The sequence below is a fragment of the Hibiscus syriacus genome, unplaced genomic scaffold (assembly GCF_006381635.1).
Source record: "Hibiscus syriacus cultivar Baekdansim isolate YM2019G1 unplaced genomic scaffold, ASM638163v2 tig00015498_pilon, whole genome shotgun sequence".
Classification (NCBI taxonomy): Eukaryota; Viridiplantae; Streptophyta; class Magnoliopsida; order Malvales; family Malvaceae; genus Hibiscus; species Hibiscus syriacus.
The window spans coordinates 692,110-714,100 of NW_024062367.1; the positions used below are offsets into that span (position 1 = coordinate 692,110).

A 21,991-nucleotide genomic window follows, 5' to 3' on the forward strand; every position below is an offset into this window, starting at 1 on the left:
GGGCTAGCGCTTCGATCTCAGGTTCAAAATCTACTAGCTCTCCGGGATTTTGCCTGATCATAAATAAAAAACAAACTAAATCAGTAACTTTTGCCAAAATCCTCGGTAACGACGTCAATTTGACAACTCGTCGTTTTCATTGTCAAATAAATTTATCCTTAATCTCATTAAAAATAAATATAATAGTATATAGAGAGTAAGGTTCGATCCACATGGACTAAGGAAGATGCTAAAACGATTGTTCTTGATCTCTGGTCTAGGCAAAAAAATGCAAGTAAGGTAAAAAGGGTTTTTTTTAGAAATTAAATAAGCAAATAATGATTAAAAGAAAGATAAAGAATTGAAGAAAGTAAAATTAAAAATCAATATGATGGAATTAGCCTCAGGCTTTCGCGTGCCTCAAATTTCAATCGATCATTGAATAGGATTTTTCCTCCAGTTAAATATCGGTTTGAGTCCGCAAGGTTCAATCCTTGTAGCTCATTTTCCTCTTTGGTGATTGACTTTCCCAAATCTATTTTAGGAATCACAATCCTTGTTCGAATGAAATTCGACTATCCTTGTTAACTCAAAACAATTTAAAAGCGCTTGGAAAAACCTGACTCGAATTATGCTTTCTCTATGAAAGTCGAACTCGATCCCAATTTCCCTTAGCGTACCATTTGCTAAGTGTATTCAAGGGAATTCAAATCAATTGATTCTATAATCCCAACGGTAAACCATAACATCATCCAAGCCAAAATCTACTTTTGAAGTGAAAGCGTTTTGATTTTAAGAAAGAATATCCGCCAATTTAGTTTCCAGAAAATTGAGAATTTAACCCGAGGGGGTATGAGGTGCTTTTTGATTCTCACGATTCAAAATCGAGTCATCGCTTTAGCCTTTGGCTATGGAAAACTTAGCTAAGTATGATAGAAATCATACTTACCATTTTTAAAAAGAAAACTTTTAAAGAAAAATAAAAGAATAACAACTTTATAAAAATAAAGAAAAAAACAAGAGAATTCAAGAGTGAATGATCTCAATGATGAATTAAGGCTTACCCCAACAGGGTATTTATAGTCCTCAAAAACCTTAAAAGATACATTTAAAATTAAAAAGATAATTCCTAAAATAAAAATAAAAGTAAAATAAATCCTAATTTGAATTCAAAAATTCGATTGAGTCTTTGGTCTTCACACCACTACTAACTGGACCTTCTAGAAGTTGCTGACTAGATGCCACGTCAAAATAATGTATAATCAAAGAGTAATTAATCACAAAATAATGTATAATTTAAGCACTAGTCAAATATATGTCACTAATAAAAATAGCTATTACTAATAGAATATATTATCTTAAAGGATATCATTTTTAAATTAAGTGATCTTAGTGGTAAAAAAAGTTATATATGGTGAAAATCCTTCAGTTTAAGCTACTATGTCTGTAGGATATATGTATGTTTTCAATAAATTAAAAAAACCTCAATAAATACTACTTTATTGAAAATTTTGTTTTAACCAACATAGATTGGTTCAAGTGGTAAGTTAAGCAATGTCTTGAGTTCGAGTCCTTGTGTACGTTGAAAGTCCTAGTCGGGAGACTCACTCACCAAAGTCAGGTGTGTGATGGGTGTCGGTTCGGATTAATCAAGACGAAACCTTGGAACCGAAAATGCAACAAAAAAATATTTTAAAAGTAGTACTCTCTCCGTCCCATTAATTGTGTCTATATTGACAAAACAAGTAATTTTATGAGATACGTTTGACCTATATAATATAAAAGAAATGACAAAATTATCTTCAAAAAGTGATTCATATACTCTTTGATACACTACAGCAATTTTGACCTATTGCGGCATTTTTTTAGTCATATAGCGGCGTTTTTAAGCGTCGCTAAAAGCACCCACGACGATAGTAAAAACGCCGCAAGAAGTGCCGGCGAAACCAGCGCCGCTAAAGTTAGCGGCGTTTGTGAACAAAAAACGCCGCAATATGTCGAGATCTATAGCGGCGTTTTTGGGACAAACGCCGTAATAGGTCGAGATCTATAGCGGTGTTTTTGGGACAAACGACGCAATAGGTCGAGATCTATAGCGACGTTTTGGGACAAACGCCGTAATAGGTCGAGATCTATAGCGGCATTTTTGGAACAAACGCCGCAATAGATCGATATCTATAGCGGCATTTTTGGAACAAACACCGTAAATGTCAGATCTATAGCGATGTTTTTGAAATAAACGCCACAAAAGGTTAGATCTATAGTGGCGTTTTTTGATATAAACGCCGCTAATGACCGTTCTTTAGGTAATATTAATTGATTTTGCATATTCCATTTTTGCTATACATCACCTAAATTTAATATCATGTAATCTAATTAACAACAACCATAAATTTTAATTAAGATACAAATTATGCCGAAAAATACTTAACAACAAAATAAATTAAAATTTATAAACACTAGAATTAAATGTAATGTAGTTTGACATTGTTCTCTAGAATTTAATCTAGGTTCTTTCACTTTAAATTAAAAAAAATAGTTTTCCTTGTTTGATGAAGCATCGTTAGGTTTTTCCTCCTTGTAAACTGTATATGGAGAACCTCTTCATCCATTTCACCAAATATATCCCCTAGCTCCGGTTCACCAAGAAGACTCCTTGCACGCTTAAATGCTTCACTTGAAACAGATAACGACCTTCCACCTACAGTATGTAACTTGATTGGAGGTGGCTTGGGAATTGAATCAAATAGTAAACAAAAAAATCAAAGTAAAAAAGAGAAGCGTTTACTTGGAGTAACAGTAGAGGCACCGTCTTCTTCATCGAGGATACATAATGCTTTTGCAATTGAAGATTCTTTCAATGCCATAGATTTCCCCAATCCGGTTCTAAACATCGGGTATTTATCCACTTCTCTATCATCGTTCTCAATAATCTTCAAACATCCTGTGTACGATCTATGAAATTTGAGAGTACAAAATAAAAATATAGCGGCGGAAAAATTCAAAGATTATTACCTTGAAGTAGGAGATCGACCATGGAAGGGTATGGAGCAATAGGAGTTCCTTTCGGGTCATCATAGGGTTTCGACGGCAAGAACGGACCGGAATCCTCCCAACGATAATTTGATCCGGCGTCAGAGAAAATACGCCACGTGGACATTCTGACGATTTTGCTTAGGGATTGTGGATTAAATTTTTTAAAGTTTTATCCACAATCAATTTCTCTTACTCTGCCCATACATATGGGTGATCGAGTTTATAAATCTTCTCTTATATACCTCATTGTTTCAATTAAAGAGCAGCACAAAAAACGCGCATTTGAAATGAAGTAAACAAAGGAAATAAAGTAACTCAGAGGATATATAAATCTTCTCTTATATACCTCATTGTTTCAGTTAAAGAGCAGCACAAAAAACGCGCATTTCAAATGAAGTAAACAAAGGAAATAAAGTAACTCAGAGGTTATATATCCTTAGTTAAGGCTACTTTAACTAATCACTTAAAGTAACAAGTAATATTAATAGTATAAAAAACAAAATTGATGTTAAGAAACATAAATAGACTAATGATCTCACTTAGACTCCAAGTCTTAACATTGCAGAAAACCAACAAGATGGAGAGATGCAAATAAAATATCTTGTTTTCAAGGAATAATAATTCTGTTTGACAGGAAAAGTGAGTGCAGTGTACCTTGGTGCCTGCTAATTGTTCTTTAAAACTGTATGTGAATTGAAGGACCACTTTGCAGGCTGAAATATAAAGAATGCAAAATACAAAATAAAGGGGGATTATTAATAAAATATTGCAAAGAGAAATAATCTCCTTCTATCAATATGTTCAAATTGACATTCCATTTTATGAAACAACGTGATACAAGTCTACGAAACTCGAACATACATGCTTAAGTTACATTTCACATCAAGTTGCAAGTATAAATGGTTGATCATCATACATACAGGTGCCAAATAAAGATTCAAACTTTGTATGTCATACTCAGGTGAATAGGGACTATTTGCGATATCCCTCAGAGTTTTGACCAAACCTTCAATACAGTTCTGCATTGATGATAAAAGAAGCTATTATCTTTTCACATGTATAGAAAATAATAATATAATATTATCAGGAAGCGAGGAAATCAATATTCAAAAGAAATTCTACTCATTACAGCTTCTTTTCATAGTCACAGCTCTTGTTAGGTAGAGAGTTACATTGAACTGAAAAAAATGTTAAAAAAGCCATAACCAATTACCTCTCTAAAATATTCAAGGGCTTCAGAACTGACTTTGCAAAGATCTGTACAAAGTTGAACTCCAGTTACTAGGACTCCATGATGTTTTTCTTTAAGTAGTGAAGCAGATACATAAAGTTTTCAACCAGGTCCAGAACTTTCTTTATGATCCGTATGGAGCACAGTGCTGCCTACAGAGAACAATTAGTCAAAGATTGCAGTCAGAGTGCTAAGAAATTAGAGAACCAAAAACCTAGGTGCATACTGAGAATCCATAAACAAAAGGCCAATTGACAGAAGGGAGAGAGAAAAGAACATTATGAAACCTGCTTAATCAAACCAATACAACAACAGAAATGTGAGTAATTTTAGATGAACCAATTTAGTACGTTATAAAAATGACTTCACAAAATGGCTGGAACCAAGCAATAAATGTATTTCCCTCAAATCATTAAACAATAAAGAGTTCAGACTCACGGTTTATCATATGTTGCCTTTTTTCCCTTGAGTGATTACATGCAGTAAAATCTTCTAGATAAGATAAATGGTCAAAAAAATATATAGATTTCATAAAAGTGCAAGCCATTCGAAGGTCGAGGAACATCATTAAATAAAATATCACACATTCATGAATTTGGAAAATAATTACATGTTACAACTCAGGTCTCAGTCATGAGACATGCAGTACATCCATAATGGGTTCACGAGGTGATTTTAACTTTTGTATTGACAAATTACAAGGCACTATCAATTTCTATAAACAAAACTGAGTGCTCAAAACCCATATAATGCTCCATCAAATTATCAGAATCTAACGACTGATATCCTTTGCAAAAGACAGTGAAAGTTTGGTCAGGATTCAATAAATGTTCCACAAAAAGCACATCTTATTCGAAGTAATTATGATGAAGTTATTGTAAGCTGTTATAACTAAATTCTGATTTCATTCCAAAAACTGAGTGTGGTGAAACTCATCGTGATAAGTACTGAAACCTGTATGAATTAGAAAACCATCATTCTTTAGTTTCAGAATGTATAACACTTCTAACATGATGAAATACTCTCACAAACAGTAAGAAGAACACAGTCCAGACAGTATGATCCCCAAATTCCAAGGTGTAGATGCCAATAATAAAAACTAGAAAACACAACATAATCACTCACAAATCATAATGATTCATTATGATTACTTTTCTGCAAAACTAAAGGCATAAACCAATTATATAAGAATAGTGGAAATACAAGGAAAACAAACATATCATAGAAACATAACACTAAGAACATAATAACTGTGAAAAAAAGGGGGGAACAATTTGAATGAACATTGTCAGCTATATGCAAAATAATTATAAATCACACTAACCTGAAAAACACTTCTAAAATTCTTAAACCATCAAAGAAAAGCCGAGTTCCAGGAAGCCATAGGTCATAAACTAAGAAAAAAAAACATTCTGCAACACACAGAACATATGCAGAAAATAACTGGGATTTGTACTGTAACAATAAAAATATACCCAAAAAAGAAATGAAGCTCTGTAAACCAGATTGAAGAAAAAAATAGATTGAACAACCAAAAACCAAATTGAAATAGAAAGCAAAAACCAAAAATCGCAGATATTGACGATGCTGAAGGTGAGGATGGCTGGCCTGACTCAGAACATTGAGGAGATCTTTATGGGCGTGACGGTGAAGGTCATGACGTTGTGAACGGTGACAGCAGCTTCGAGACTACTTGACGGCAAGAATACGGCAGCGTCGAGAAGATTGATGCAAGAATAATAGTTAGTGGCGGAGAAGATGTTGTACCAGAGAAGAGGGAAGATAGGGAAGAAGAGGGAAAATGAATTAGGGATCGGGCAGGAGAAAGGGGGAGATATAATTGTCCTTTCGCAGCGTTTACACGAAAAAATGCCACTAATGTACGTGATTTTGCGGCGTTTTAATTTAAAAAGCCAATATCGCACAAGTTTATAGCGGCGTTTTTACAAAAACGCCACTATATATCTGGGCTATTACATAAACGCCATTAAAGTACGCGTTTTTAGCGGCGTTTTCACAAAAAACGGCGCTATATATTCGGATATTGCGGCGTTTTTTACATAAATGCCACTAAAGTACGCATTTTTAGCGGCGTTTGCACAAAAACGCCATTATATATTTGGATATCGCGGCGTTTGTCCAAAAATGTCACTAAAGTACGTGATTTTAGCGGCTTTTTGTGAAAACGTCACTATATATTCAGATATTGCGGCGTTTTTTTACATAAATGTCACTAAAGTACACGTTTTTAGTGGCGTTTGCACAAAAACGCCACTATATATTTGGATATCGCGGCGTCTACATGTAAAAAATAAATGGCGTTTGTTGTAAAAACGCCGTTAAATCCACTGCTTAAATCTATTTTTGCTGTAGTGATAGTTAAGTGTAAAACAATAAAGGTAAAAGAATATATAAGTGGTGTTATTTATTGATTTTTTTAATAGAATATTTTAATGAGATAATTTTAAAATCTAAAAAAGAAAATTTAATAGAATAAAAGGAGTATTAATTTTATAAATTAAAAATCATAAATACAACTTAAAAAGATAGCATGCATTTAACTTTACACCTGTTTTATCATTGCCAAAATCACATAAATCCAAGAAAAAAAAACCGCATGTACTTATCCAGCATTAAATTCTATACCAAAAAAAATCTTATTGATGGATATGAAAATCCAAAATTTATGGTAATGGATTCTTAATAATAAGCTGCAACGCTGTCACTTGCCATATTATCTGGAAGAACACAATGACTGGGTAAGTTCCACTTACCCTATTATATGTGAACATCGGCCAGTTCCTCGAATATTTGCAAACTTTAGGAAACCTCCAGCAGTCAAACCTAGTTTTTCCATGGAAAATACTACTTCAAACAGTGTTTTGTTTTCTTCTCTTTCATGGGGTTTGCATGAATTTGCTGCCTCCAGCTTTGTTTCTGTTCAGTCAACACTTCTGGTTTTGTGTCTCTTTGTTTCGCTTTTTATCGTCAAAGCAAAGGGAAGAACCAGGGGGATTAACAAACAAAAACCTGCTCTCCCTCCTGGCCCAACTCCTTGGCCGATTATTGGGAACATTCCCGAGATTTTTAGTCGGAAAAATAAGCCAAATTTCCGGTGGATTCATGGACTTATGAAGGAACTCAACACTGATATTGCTTGCATCAAGCTCGCCAGCACTCACGTCATTCCCGTCACTTCACCTGAGATTGCTCGAGAATTCTTGAGAAAATACGATTCCGTTTTCGCTTCGAGGCCGATTACGATGGCAACCGAGTATAGTAGCCGAGGGTTCTTGACCATAGCCGTGGTTCCACTTGGAGATCAATGGAGGAAAATGAGGAAAGTGGTGGCTTCTGAGATGGTTACCCCGGCAAGACTTCGTTGGTTACTAGGGAAGCGCAACGAAGAAGCCGATAATCTTGTTAGGTTCATATACAACCAATGCGAGAGCAATGGCGGCTCATCGGCAGTCATAGATATGAGGCTTGCAATTAGGCAATACACTGGGAATGTTATCAGGAAGATGATGTTCAACCGACGAAACTTTGGGGAAGGTCGAAAAGATGGAGGCCCTGGACGAGAAGAAGTAGAACATGTTGAATCATTATTTACGGTGCTCAATCACCTTTACTCTTTCGCCTTATCAGATTATATACCCTGGTTGAGACCGTTGGATCTTGAGGGTCATGAAAAGATTGTAAGTGAAGCAATGAGAATCATCAGCGGCTACAATGATCCTATAGTTAATGAAAGAGTGAAAGAGTGGAAAGATGGGAAGAGGAAGGAGCCTGAAGATTTACTTGATGCACTCATTTTAGCCAAGGATGTAGAAGGAAAACCAGTGCTTTCAGTCGAAGAAATCAAAGCTCAATGCACTGTAAGTCTGTAACACCTTTGTATCATGTGTTCTTTTTCATGTACGGTTGAATTCTTTGCTTTTAACCCATTGTATACGTTCGTGTTCGTTTGTTTACGCAGGAAATAATGTTTGCCACGGTGGACAATCCCGCGAATGCGGTTGAATGGGCAATGGCGGAGATGCTGAACCGACCGGAAATTATCCGTAAAGCAACGGAGGAAATAGAAAGAGTGGTCGGAAACCAGAGGTGGGTTCAAGAATCCGATATTCCAAGACTCAACTACGTGAAGGCATGTGCGAGGGAATCACTTCGGCTTCACCCCGTTGCACCTTTCAACTTACCCCATGTCTCGAACGCCGACTGCGTGGTTGCCGGCTACTTCATCCCCAAAGGCAGCCATGTTTTGCTCAGTCGAATCGGCCTAGGCCGGAACCCCAAGGTTTGGGACAAACCGTTGGTGTTCGAACCCGAACGACACTTTAAAGACGGAGGCTCCGATGAAGAAATTGATCTGACAGAGACGGAACTGAAGTTCTTATCGTTTAGTACGGGGAGACGTGCGTGCATGGGAGTGGCTCTTGGGAGTGCGATGACGGTGATGCTGTTGGCCAGGCTGGTTCAAGGGTTTTCATGGAGGGTGCCACCGAATGAGGCTGAAATCGATCTGTCAGAGTCCAAAAATGATCTTTTCTTGGCCAAACCTTTGCATGCAATGGCTACACCTCGCTTGCCTGCATATGAACTCTATTCGCCCTATTAACCATCATTATCATTGATGAAAAGCTTCTTTATGTATGCACATGAAATTATATACCATATGCATGACATATTTGATTCTTAATAAAATGTTGGCTTAGTGACCGTGCAAGTAATTTCATTCCTCATTTAGAAAATTAATTATTATCTTTAAACATTTTAAATTTAAATAGAACGTTTGTAAGAATATTTAAATAATTATTATAAATAAATATTATCTTATTAATAAAAATAATTATTTATTATATGTATACATTATTTTTATGATTAATATTAAAATTTTAATTAACACTAGTGTTATAAGATAATTTAACGTCGATTAGGATGAAATATCAAAATTGTAATAAATATATTATTCTAATAACTTTATATAACTTTAATTTTAAATAAATGATTCAATTTTTTAATTTAATACTTGGATATAATACTAATAAATTTATATATATATATATATATATATATATATATATCCTCTTTTTCCGTCACATTTTTATTTATTTTTTAATATTTTTTTTATAAAATATTTTTATCTGATATCATTGAATAAGATATTAATATATGCTTTCTTTTACAAGTGCCTATCTCAAAAATCTTAAATAATGTACGAAAATAAATAAGAGTAAGTTATAATAATGGACCTTTCCAATTCAGATTTGCTTATTTTTTTCATTGATTTTAAAAAAATTATATTTTAATCATTTATGTTATCGATTTTATTATATTTTGATTCCTTACTATATGTAATATTTTGATCATTAACTTTCGTTAATTTGATGCATGATATATTAGTAAAATATGTTAATTTTTAATTGAACCTTTACATTTTAGTTAGAATATTAATTTGACCCTTAAATTTTAGATAAAATGTCATTTTAACTCATAAACTTTAGATAAAATATCAATTTGACCCCTGAATTTAATCAAAGTCTTCCGCTATCAACCTCACTCACCACAATTGTCAGCACCATTGGTCACCACCAACCATTGTAGTTAACAATTGTTGGATCCTAAAATTTTCGATGCTATCTTTTTTTACCTCTTGAACACGAATCCAAAAAATCATCGCATACTTAACAAATCTAACCAAGATTCCATCAATTTTCTCATAAATTAAACCATAACAATAATTTTATCATCGGTATTTCTTTAAAAATAAAGACAAAAAAAACTAAATCGATATCATAATTAAACTCATAAATTTTTTTATTTATAATATTGTTATATTATAATTTTTACTACAATATTAATTGAAAATTTTAAATATTTACAAATTTAAAATTATACATTTATAGTGTTTATAATTATAATATAAATTAAGCATATTAATTATATTTAGAAGAGTCCATACCTTTAATCACTTGTTTTAAATTTCCTCAGCTATTTTTTTTATTTATCTCGATGAATTTGAAGTCCAGATTTCACTTAAAAGATTGCTACGTATACGTTATTTTGTTAAATTAGTTTCTTTATTAAAATTATATCATTCAATGATAAAGGACAGATTCCAAAAGTGTGTACAATGAATCGCATATAATCTATAGAAGATATAGCACCAAAAAATGACATTTTAGATTTTATTTCTGTATCAGAACTATATAAAGGCTCCGGCTGGTATCAGAAGTTCACAACCCAGTCAGGCTTTATCTAACTAACAAAACCTATTAGTTTGCAGTTGATGCATATTGATGTTTCTAGGACAGCTTAAGACAATTCAATCTAAGCTAGGAGTACATCCTCCTTTGACAACATGAAACGGCATGTCGAATAAATGGAAGCAGCAGCAGCACCGATGGCCAATTCCCTATCAAAACTATCACTGACCCCCGATCTGCACGAGAACATGACTATCGTGAAAAGGTCGACATCAAGAGCGAAGAAAAAAGTAAAAAGACTGTTTTTAAATCCATAGCTCAAGAGCAAAGTTTTACAGACTAGGGTCATGAATAAAGCAACAAAAAGTTCAACAGATTCAGTTTTCAGGGTGAAAATTAGTGGTCAATAAGCAGTTCCAATGGATGGATATTAAAAAAAGCAGAGCATGTAGGACTATCATAATAACAAAATAAGATCAAAGCTATGCTCTAACCTGAGATTATTTGCTGATGCTCCTAGTTGTGGGAAACCATATAGCACATTCCATTTCATTTGGTGCAAACCCTGATCACAATGCAGTTGCATCCCTTTTATTTGGTTAGACCAGCTTTCCTGGAATGCAAGTGGGAAAATGAGAAAGATTAAGAAATACCCTTGTTTCTAAACATAAAGATTCTACTTAAAAAAAAGAAATAAGTTGAGAAGAAAATAATTAACTTGAAGAGGTAAAACTCAATCAAGTAGCATACAGCAACCCTATTGACATGGAATTATCGATAAAAAGAATACCGAGGTTTAAATTAGACTGCATATGTCCCTTGACTGCCAAACTAACACTCGAGACAGTAAAAATGACAAGTTTTTTATGCAGCTTACTAGTTGTTTCTCTTCTTCAGAAAGAGCTTTTCCCATCCGATCAAACAGTGAAATCCATCTTACTTGATGCATCTCAGCAGCAGCAGCAGCAGCAGCATGTGAAAATCCATCAGCAGAATTTCTTTTGATATTGGGATCGCTCCCTTGGCTAGAGGAGAATTCTTTTGATATTAAGAAAGGTAGCTCTGTTGTAATTACAGCTTCCACTCTCTTCTTGCTACGTCGCAGTGCTGCAAATGCAGAGCATAGTACAACAAAAAAAGAGTATATATGGTCATGTCCCACTCTAAAGTCTAAACATCTAATGGTGAATTGAGTGAAAGAAAAATACCTGAAAGACGTCCTTTAATATCTTGGTAAAGAAGTTCCAACCACTCAGATGCAACAGTTGCAGCTGAAAACAATGTCTCATGTATATTAGTTTGGTCATTCTTTTTTCCATTAATCACCAGAAAAAAAAATTAATCATACATAGAAATGAATCTAGTGGATTCCAGATAGTTTTCCTGTACAGACTACAATAATCATAGGATGTCTGTATGTTGCTCAGTTGCCATTTTTTCTCATGAACAAGTATGAATATGTTAAAGAATAAGTTCTCTATGGACCGTAACCGATACAAATTCTCACCTTTTACAGAAAGAGAAGAGGCACAGGTAATGTTTGCTGATTCATCATTAGAAAAAGAGCTAATAGCATTTCTAGTTTCAGATGCCTTAGTTGATGATGACAACCTCAATGTGAGTGCATCATCCTCACTGACTGGGTCTAGCATGCTTGATTCACCATCTCCACTTCTTTTTCTAATATTGAGGAAACTGGCTTATGCATTGGCACTAGATAACCTCTTGCTTTATTGCTCATAGATGCAATATTAGGAGGCTCATTTTCATGGTAACAACCGAGTCCATGGAATCCCGAATAGCTCATATTTCCATGATCCTTCCTACCATCTTCATCTTTAGTTTCTCTTCGGACATGACGCATCGGTTTGCTTTGCGAATGCAAATTTTCAAGTTTTTCAGACTTCAGTAAGGCCTCCATTATGGAATGGACCTGTTTCCTATTTCTAACATGATTTATAATCCCAGGGTTCAATCCATTTAGGATTCCACTTGGAGAAGCAATCTTTGTGAACCTATCAACCTGTTCTTTCCTTGCAAGTTCCATCCTTTTCTTGAGCACATCATTCTTGCTTTCCCTCCCACGTTGCTTCGGCACCGGTATTCCGCCACGAGAAGATGACAATACACCACTTAGCATTGATATACCTCCATGAGAAGATGAAAGAAAACCATTTTGTTTCATCTCCTTCCAAACTCTTAATGAGTCTTTCTCCCCCACTGGAACAATAGAACATCCACCATCAGAAACATCCCTTGGCTTCGAATTTTCAAGGTGTTTGTGATGAATTGATTCATGGTTTATAAAGCTAGAAACATCTTCCACATTCAGATCCAAGCCAATTCCATTTGAGGTTACACAATGACTCTCTTGTGAACACAGATTGTCAGTGTTTTCTTTGCATTTCGGATTGGTATCAGAGAATTCATTGAAAGCAATGCAAATATCAGTGTTGAGATCAAGAGGAAGAGAGACAGGATGGACTTCGGTAACTTGAGATACCTCCTCTTCTCCACTGAACTGCAATCCGTGACTAGATTCTTTTCTTTTTAAGGATTTATAATTGTGGGTATTGATTTCTGTTCCATAAACAAAACGAAACCAAAAAAAAATTAAAAAAAATTATGTATTTATTTTTTATAGAAAAGGGGGGTAAAAGGCATAAATGAGGCTGCCAACACAATTATCAGCTGTAATTTACACAGCAAAAATAAATAAACAATGTTTAAAAAAGATTAATTTACCAATAATTTAACTAAACCCCTAAAGAAAAAGGCATAAAAAATTACCTTCAGAGCAAAGGTCAGAATTAAGATCTATCGTTTTGATTATCTTGGGTGAAATTTCATGTCTTTCCTTCAAATCATCAATGCTCCTCTTCACTCGCACCAGCTACGAGATACAATCCAAAACCAAGAAAGTTAACAAAAAAAAACATTTTGAAGGAACAATTAAAGGAAGAAGAAGCTAACGCGGGAATCAGATTCAGGCAACAATACCAAGCCCTTGGCAGGATCAGCTTCATCTTCCATTTCAAATTTCAAAACTTGGCAATGGGGGTTGAAAGAGAAAGAAAGAAGAAAGGCTCTGAAATAGAAGTTTTGCTGAAAAGGGTATTTGAAAATTTTGAAGGCTAAAAGTTGAGGGATGGATTTGAACTTGCAGGAAAGAAAGAAACAAAATGAAAAGCGCTTTTTTTTTTTTTTGTCCCTTTTAGGGGATTGCCAGAGGGTTTTATATCTGCAACTGTGTTACGTGGGATTTTGTATTGGATAATCTACGTATTTTATCACTCAACAATCACTTTAGTTTCGTTTTCGTCATTAGATTACTATTTTCTCAAAATCATTTCTAAAGTTATGTGTTATATTTGTTACCTCCTTTAAAAAAATTAACAGGTAATATCACGTCATCATTGAAAAAATAAAATTTGTTATTTAATGATGGTTGATCATTAGGTGTAAATTTTAAAGAAAAAGAATTAGGTTAACAGAACAGAATAACAGTGATAGTTGGGTGACTATATATATAGTTTACTCTTTTATATTTTTAAAAAGTAAATATAATTTACAATTGAATACTCTAAATTAATTCCTCAGGTTTAAACACAATATTAATTACTTATATTCTGCTTCTGTTTCTTGGAAGTTCTCCTGCTACAGCCAACATCTGTGGAGCTGTGAGAAAGCAGTTTCCTTGAAACTCTTAACCCTAACCAAGCAAAAATGGGTGCACCTTGACCCGAGCCCTGAATCCACTCTACTAGTCTTCAACAGATAACATAGTGGACTAGCAGCTCCAATGCCCTGAACCACTATTCCCCATACACTCGAACCCGAGACCTCCTCGTGTTGTTCTATTTGTTCGACGAAAATCAACCCATCGGGCATTGGACTCTCTCCGTTCTCCCACTTTTGTTTAACCAGAGCCCACTTATCTTCCTCCGCCTTCTCCGTCCTCGTTTCCGTGGTGTTATTCTTTACGTCCAAGAAGACGTGGACCAAGAGGGGAGATTCCGGCAACTTCTTCACGATCTCCGCCACCGAAACTCTCATCCACTCGTCTATTTTCTCGTACAACAAGTCGTTGCGCTTCTTCTTTTCTTGTTTCGCCAATGGTTGAAGACTTATAATCATAGACGACGACTCCGACGGCTGCATCTTGGATTTTATTGGTTTCGAGTTCGATGGTGGTTGTGGATTTGAGAACATGAAACGACGAGGACGAACGTTTGGTTTGTGGAAGTTGAAAAGATTGAAAGAATCATGGCGCTTTAGGTAAGCGTCTCCGCCGCAACAAACACCGCTCGCCGCCTGCATTATTGTTTTTCTGGCCCCCTCGGAAAATTGATTTACGATGCCCGAGAAATCGAAGAAGAAGAAGAAGGGGTTTTAAGGATCGATAAATGTTTATCTTTAGCCTTCCAAGAAGCCATAAAAGATTAAACATTTATAAATTATGGTGTTTTATTTTGTTTAGATCTCTTTACTTATTTTTCAATACAAAACAGGTTGTCCACGAGGAATTGTCGGCGAATCATGTCCGTTGAGGAATAATCTGACGGTGGAAAGTGTGGAATAAATGCAACAATTTGTTATGGCGGGAAAAGCACGTGGTTGCATGCAGAGTGTACGCGCCTCACACGCTCGGCTCATTTATCACGCAAACCTTTTCTAAAATTTGCAACGTGGGTTTTCCACGTCACCGTTAAGAAAAACGCATGATTTATAAGAGTAGGCTGTTATTAAGCAAGACAAGGATTATTTTACTAAAATACACTCTCTTAAATTACCATAATGCCAAGAATCAGTCTAACTTAATGGTTAAAGATTGAGGGTTACTTTTAGAGTTTTTAGGTTTAGGTTGAAGCACTAGTTTATGCAAATAGATTTGCTTAAGCGTGTTTGTTATTAAATAATTTTATAATTTTTTAAATATATAATACATTATAATCACTTTAGTTTAATAAAAAAAATACATTAATATGTATATTATTATTATTTATCTTTTAATCAATAAAAATTAAATGTTAATCATTATAATGTTGATGTAATGATTCATAACGTTAACATGATGGTTCATCATGTTGATATATCAATCCACGGTAATTGTTGACAGAAAAAGTGAATTAAATTAATTTTTTTGATCAAATTTAAGGGTGAGAATAACTATTTTAAATAAAAATTATTTTAAATTAAAGTTTAAAATATTTAAATATATATATATATATATAAGATTTAAATTATTAAAAATACTATTAAAAATAAAAAAATATCATAAACTATAAAATTATAAATTATTAAAAATATTTTAAGATAATATATATTATATATAATATACATACATGTAACATATGAACACAAAGGTAACTTAATCATATTCATATAGCCAAATTAATAAAATAAAATATTTTTAATTTCATATATATATCAATCATCACTAGAGATGTTATACACTTTTATGCCATTTATGTATACATACTAAACACGATTTTATTAGTATATACATATATCAACACTTATACAAATAATTTTTATCAGTTTAATCAATACTTATAAATTTTGTATCTAAAATAATTTAAAAATATTATAAGTTATTTATACTAATATCACATCTAATAATATATTGAATAAATAAAAAACATTATTTATAATTTTTTATACATCATATAATAAATTAGTATATAAAACAACCGTTACATATTAGTAAGTTGTTTGAAATTACATCTGATTTTAGTATTTGACATGCAATTACCTTTACCAAATATGTTTCTAAATATTTTTGTATCATAAAAATATTTTTAGATCCCTGCTATGTGAAAGAAAAGAGTGAGGCACATGGAGATCACGTAGGCAAAGCCATCATCTTTGAGGTCCACATATCATATGATTGGACCGGTAAAATTCTACAGACACCTTTAATATACAATTTAAAAAACCGTTATCGATTTTGTTATTATTTAAATAACAAAATCTGTAAAAAATTACTTAAAAAATTATTATTTCTACCTAAAACATCAATGTTTTTTAATATTTCCGGTAAAGTACCCAACAATAACAAAAACGATAGAAAAAATAACAAAACTGATAGAAATATTAATATTTCTGGTAATTTTTACCGGTTTTGTTATTTAAATAATAACAAAACTGGAACATCTGTTTTTAATAATATATTAAGACTATCACACATGATCATTTATCGATCCGACCAGTCTAAAAAGGTATGGTTTTTAGCATTAATGAGTTTATAATTAAATAATTAATTATGGCCCTCTAAAGTCTCAACTACTCTCACCATAATCTCAACACCTTTTTTTTAGGTGAAAAGCTAAGCAAAACCAATCAATTGAATCAACATTCAACATGTTACATAAGTTACCTTTTTAAGCAAAACGAGATTGATAAAATTAGGAGAGAACAAAATTTGTTTTTTTACGTTGATCAAGTGATTTTAGTGATTAAAAGTATAATTGTAATTATTAAAAGTTTCGGATTCGAGTATATCGTTTGTAGGGGTGTTCGAATGTTTATTGTCAAATGATTGAGAATATTTTAAATATATACTACCCTTGTAATCACCACAAACTAATTAAAAAATAAAATTATAAATATATTTTATAATTTTAGATGATATTTGATTTATTTAATAATATTGTAATGGTAAAATAAGTATGAATAATATATATATATATATATATATATATATATATATATATGTATATCTTATATTATTAGAGAAAGTAGTTAAATTAGAACAATCTACACCCTAACATTACAATTTATTTATAGTTAAATTTGAACAAAAAAATAAAAAATTCAATTTGATTCGACTCGAATTTTATAAACTCAAACTCAACTTTTTAAAATATAGTTTGAATCCTAAAATATGACTTATCGACTCGATTACTAAAAATTTATTGACTTAACTTAATTTGAGAATTATTTTTCAGATATGATATTAAAATAAGAATTCCACATGAATTTCATGTTAAAATCTTTTTTTATAAATTTTAAATTTAATCTTAATCCTACTTAGACAGGAAGGGAAGAGGAACTATAGGTGATATAATTGTCGAAGCCCTGCAAAGTTAAAAAATTTGATTTGACAAAACTAAATTGTTCTAATAGTGAGATCAGGTCAAATTCCAAGAGAACTAAAATTAGAATCTCAATGTTTAAGCAATAAAAGTAAAATGGAAGGGGATTTGGTTTATCAAACTAAAATCAAGAAATAGAACTAAAAATAAAAATAACTAAAGTCAATTCTTATCGAACTTTCAATTCAAAGGTGTGTTCTTCGTCCGACTGTAATTTTGATCATAGGCTAAAAGATCGATTTTCAATATCCAAGTAATTAGTCACTTGCTCAAAATCGCAATAAGTATAGTTCGCCTTTTATAATTGATTAGCATAGTTATTTGCAAAAAGCATACAAATCAAATCTTATCATTAAACAACTCGACATATGTAACACACCCAACCCATATCCGACCCGGATCCGAGTCCGATGTGTCACATTGACTTTTCAAATATTTTCCTTTATAAAATGACATAAAATTCAAATTCATAATTCAAGAAAATGATTACTTTTCATTTATTAAAAGCATTTGTTTTTAAAAAATATATTAGAGCTTATAAAACTTAAATCTTTAGACTACATGCCAACTACACTCTATATAACATAATGCATATACTCAATTACAATTATGATCTGATCTATGGTAAGAAGAATCTGACCTGTCTTGCTCCTTATTGCTTCGCTTCTTGCTTTCCGTAACCTACGAGTGAAAACTCACACGCTAAGTCTATGACTTAGTGAGGCATAAATAAACTTACTATAACATATCATTTCTAATTCCTATTATGCATACTTCATGTAATCGTAATACACTATAAAATACATTATGCATCAAAACACAAATACATACCGATACATATCATTTTATCCTTATTATTACTCTTATCATAATCATTAATCTCCTTTATCATATTACCCTTTTTATCTTACCATATATATATACACATCATGTAACAGGTATATCACTACACCAAAGAACAAACTTGTCATCATGTAATTTCTGTAACACATTTCACATTACCAAACATACATATTACATATAGTGTATTGGGTATTATTTCTTTATTAGCCCATGTACACATGTGAGAACTATAGATATGCGAGTATATTGAGGTTGTGCACTATGCTATCACCACAGCTCGTATGGGGTCCCACTAGGGGCATATGAATTTGTTCCGAATGACCACTATGAAATGTCCCGAATGACCACTATGTCCTGAAGGACCATTGAAAATCCCTCGACTCTTGGCATGCCAACTATACCTCTAGCCCTCATGACATATAACATGGGCATTATTATTTATCATTTCACATATTCATATAAACATATCACATATTCTTATAAGCTCATAACTTCTTTCACATATACATGTAATCATGTAGCTTCTTTTCAGTAGTTCAAGTCACTTTTCATATCATTCATTTATCACATATAACATGGTTTAGTATATGTTTATATTCTTTTTCACATAATCACATCTACTTCTTCTCATATATTTCATTCATAACCTCTATCATATATACATTCCTTCACTTATCTCACAGTAATGTATCATATTACATAATTTAACTTATATCATATTATCATGTGTACATATATCATGTATCATATAAACATGTATTCACACATATCATTTAACATATGCAACAATCAATAAAACACATGTATCATGTCAAACATATGCTCATATTAATGAGTTCATGCATTCTATTATAGGAAATAGACTTGTCGCAAGTCTTATTTCCATTAAACATAATACACTATCTAATATGCACTCACCTGTGCCTCACTTGCTATCAATTACTCCTATGACTTACTTTCTCTTCTTGATCAATTCTAACCTTTCAATCGTTCTGAAACTTACTCTCGATTGATATCTACACAATAATACATGGATCCATATCAGTATTCTAATTGATATACTCTAATTGTTCACTCCTTAGACTAAAAGAAATGTTGATTACATCTTTTATTTAAGATAGGCATCAATACACTCAGTAATGCATCGATACACTCCTTAACATGTGCATCGATGCACTAACTATGCATCGATACACAAATTGCATTCGATGTTTTCATTTTAAGGGGTGCATCAATACACTTCCTGTGCATCGATACACACTGAATAATTTATGGAAATTTACCCTTGATCCATCAGTACATGTTGGATGTGTACCGATGCACACTAGCCCATAATTCATTTTTAAGCCCGAAAATCACTCCAATTCTACTTAAACACTTCATATTTCATCCCCTACCATATTCTTAACTCTCATATACATACTTAAACTCATTTCTACTCATTTATCACCCTTTAAATCTCAAAATTCCTTTCTCCATATGGAAATCAATAATCATACCATTTTTTCAATATGTTCTAAATTCAATTCTATCACTTCATGTCTCTTAATTAAGTTGATGACAAGTCAAATTTATCTTCCAATTTGAGTAATGAACTCTATTCCAAGATTTCATTTGACAACTCTTAATCTTTAATCTCTCCTAACTCCACCATCCTTTGCTTTTAAGATGATTTAAGCTTTCCTTAAGCTTAATGATCATCTAATGATCATAAACCAACCTTGAATTCAACAAGAAATTAACTAACAAAAGGACTCACCTTTGCAACCTTGGTTCACGATGGAGAGAAAGAAGAAAGATGAAGAGAACTTTGGAACTCAATTTTCCCTCTTCCCACGTGGTTTCCTTATCTTATAAGGGAAAATAAAAATATTTCTTGTCAAATGATCATTTCACCCTTTACTTCATTTAATAATTACCAACAATCCCTCAAAAATATTTACAAATAAGTCTATGCACTTTACAATCTTTTAAAATCATACTTCAAAGTTTCAAAAATTTCATTTTAGTCACTAACCCTGATTTTGCGATATTACAACATAATTACACTACATATTAAATTTAATGATAGCATTAAGAATCGTGATAACGACTAAAGCAAAATCAATTAGTTTTGCACATTTATTTCCCTGAAGATTATCATGTGCGATGCGAATTTTAAAAAATAATCGTAACAAACACAAATCAAGAAACTTACCCCTTACTACTTGTGTCAATTGTTCATGACAATTACGAATCACAAATTTATGAATAGAGATAGAAAACTCAATATCGAGTTAAGTCATCAATTTAGTCAATATCAAGAATTCAGAAAAATAAGAACAAGCAATAAAGATTACTTAGATTAAAGGATAAATACTAATTTAGCACAAGCCTCACAAAATTATAGCAAAATCATTTCACCCTTAAATCGAAAATAAAAGCTTAGCCACTTTATGGTGGAATGAAAATACAAGAGGAAAAGATGAAGTTGTTTTGTCGAAGATGATCCCTAAAAGAGACTAATAAGCTCTTTATATAGAAAGTAAAATCCCTAAAAGAAAATTAAATATAGTCTAAATCAAATAAGGAAAACTAATATAAAAGAAAATCAAAATAAATAAATTCATAATAGAAAAAAGATTGATTCTTGACCATATACTTTCAAAATAATTAAATTATCCATAAAAGTGAGTTTAATCTCGAATTTGACTCCAAAAGTTAAGGTTCTTCTTATCAGACAGTAATCGTGTGTGAGTCACAAGGCGTGATCACACCTTATTGAAGATGATTTTTTGTTGAGTTTCACATTTAAAAAAAAATACTTGATTCTCATATAGAAAGCTAAAAGCACACTTTTGAGATGATTTTCATCATTGCATCCATATTTTACCTCCTAAATTAAAATAAACATAATTTCCATAATTAAACTAAAAATATAATTACAATACAAAGGATTTAATCATAAAAATATGTATATAATTATAAATTATTAATAGGAAAAGGAATTAGAGTGTTCCTAGTGAGTTTAAAACTCATAATCTTAAGAGAATATGAGAGAATCAAGATGAACAACTTGATTAACGTGTCCAATGTGTTTACTCGTATTTTTTTCAATAAATTCTAAATTTAATCTTAATCTTACCTAGAAGGAAAAATGATGAATGACTCTAGAGAGAGAAAAAAGAATATCCCTAACTAGGTCTGTAAATGAAATGAACGTTCAGCGAACCGTTCATGAACCGTGCGACAGGAAGTTCGTTTATGTTCATTTATTTATTAAATAACGAACATAAACAAGATTTTGCGTTCGTTTAATTAAATGAACGAACACGAACAAAGGGCTTGCTCGTTCATTTACGTTCGTGAACGTTCGATTATATGTTTGTTTATGTTCATTCATTTATGTTCGTTCATTTATGTTTGAACAAATGTCAAAATTAAATATATTACGAAGATTATTGAAGTTGTTTGGATTTCAAGAAGATTGTTTTGTTGAACAAATTAACTTTAAGAATTTATTATGTTCATATAGCTTATTTATGATTTGTGTATGTTTTTTTTTCGTATTCGAACAAATTAACTATAAAGTTGCAGGTTATATTAATGAATTTTAA

General features: G+C 32.3%; 4 protein-coding genes across 4 annotated transcripts; 1 reads left to right on the forward strand and 3 right to left on the reverse strand.

Moving 5' to 3' along the window:
* Positions 1 to 7,101: 7,101 nt before the first annotated feature.
* On the forward strand, positions 7,102 to 8,867 carry LOC120207939 (phenylalanine N-monooxygenase-like). The gene is made up of 2 exons (XM_039207325.1): positions 7,102 to 8,124; positions 8,226 to 8,867. The coding sequence occupies exons 1-2, from the start codon at positions 7,102 to 7,104 to the stop codon at positions 8,865 to 8,867; spliced, it is 1,665 nt and encodes a 554-aa protein (XP_039063256.1).
* Positions 8,868 to 10,473: 1,606 nt separating this feature from the next.
* LOC120207996 lies at positions 10,474 to 12,253 on the reverse strand. The gene is made up of 5 exons (XM_039207378.1): positions 11,963 to 12,253; positions 11,664 to 11,726; positions 11,333 to 11,562; positions 10,950 to 11,068; positions 10,474 to 10,691 (listed from the first exon to the last, which is right to left on the reverse strand). The coding sequence occupies exons 1-5, from the start codon at positions 12,105 to 12,107 to the stop codon at positions 10,580 to 10,582; spliced, it is 669 nt and encodes a 222-aa protein (XP_039063309.1). The 5' UTR covers positions 12,108 to 12,253; the 3' UTR covers positions 10,474 to 10,579.
* Positions 12,115 to 13,488, reverse strand: LOC120207940. Its single transcript, XM_039207326.1, has 4 exons — positions 13,429 to 13,488; positions 13,246 to 13,348; positions 12,185 to 13,035; positions 12,115 to 12,135 (listed from the first exon to the last, which is right to left on the reverse strand). The coding sequence occupies exons 1-4, from the start codon at positions 13,486 to 13,488 to the stop codon at positions 12,115 to 12,117; spliced, it is 1,035 nt and encodes a 344-aa protein (XP_039063257.1).
* A 587-nt stretch (positions 13,489 to 14,075) lies between these two features.
* On the reverse strand, positions 14,076 to 14,900 carry LOC120208000. Its single transcript, XM_039207380.1, has one exon. It carries the CDS (start codon positions 14,773 to 14,775, stop codon positions 14,113 to 14,115), a length of 663 nt encoding a protein of 220 aa, XP_039063311.1. The 5' UTR covers positions 14,776 to 14,900; the 3' UTR covers positions 14,076 to 14,112.
* Positions 14,901 to 21,991: the final 7,091 nt, after the last annotated feature.

Bases quoted from the DNA above. Each gene is read 5' to 3' on its own strand.
- LOC120208000 (XM_039207380.1), bottom strand. From the start codon at position 14,775: ATGCAGGCGGCGAGCGGTGTTTGTTGCGGCGGAGACGCTTACCTAAAG.
- LOC120207939 (XM_039207325.1), top strand. From the start codon at position 7,102: ATGGAAAATACTACTTCAAACAGTGTTTTGTTTTCTTCTCTTTCATGG. The intron at 8,125-8,225 runs GTAAGTCTGTAA...TTGTTTACGCAG, and splicing joins AAATCAAAGCTCAATGCACT to GAAATAATGTTTGCCACGGT.
- LOC120207940 (XM_039207326.1), bottom strand. From the start codon at position 13,488: ATGGAAGATGAAGCTGATCCTGCCAAGGGCTTGGTATTGTTGCCTGAA. The intron at 13,349-13,428 runs GTTAGCTTCTTC...TGTATCTCGTAG, and splicing joins TGCCTGAATCTGATTCCCGC to CTGGTGCGAGTGAAGAGGAG. The intron at 12,136-12,184 runs GCAAGAGGTTAT...CCTCAATATTAG, and splicing joins TTGCATCTATGAGCAATAAA to AAAAAGAAGTGGAGATGGTG.
- LOC120207996 (XM_039207378.1), bottom strand. From the start codon at position 12,107: ATGCTAGACCCAGTCAGTGAGGATGATGCACTCACATTGAGGTTGTCA. The intron at 11,563-11,663 runs GTATTTTTCTTT...CTGCATTTGCAG, and splicing joins TATTAAAGGACGTCTTTCAG to CACTGCGACGTAGCAAGAAG. The intron at 10,692-10,949 runs GTTAGAGCATAG...GTTCTCGTGCAG, and splicing joins GCATCAGCAAATAATCTCAG to ATCGGGGGTCAGTGATAGTT.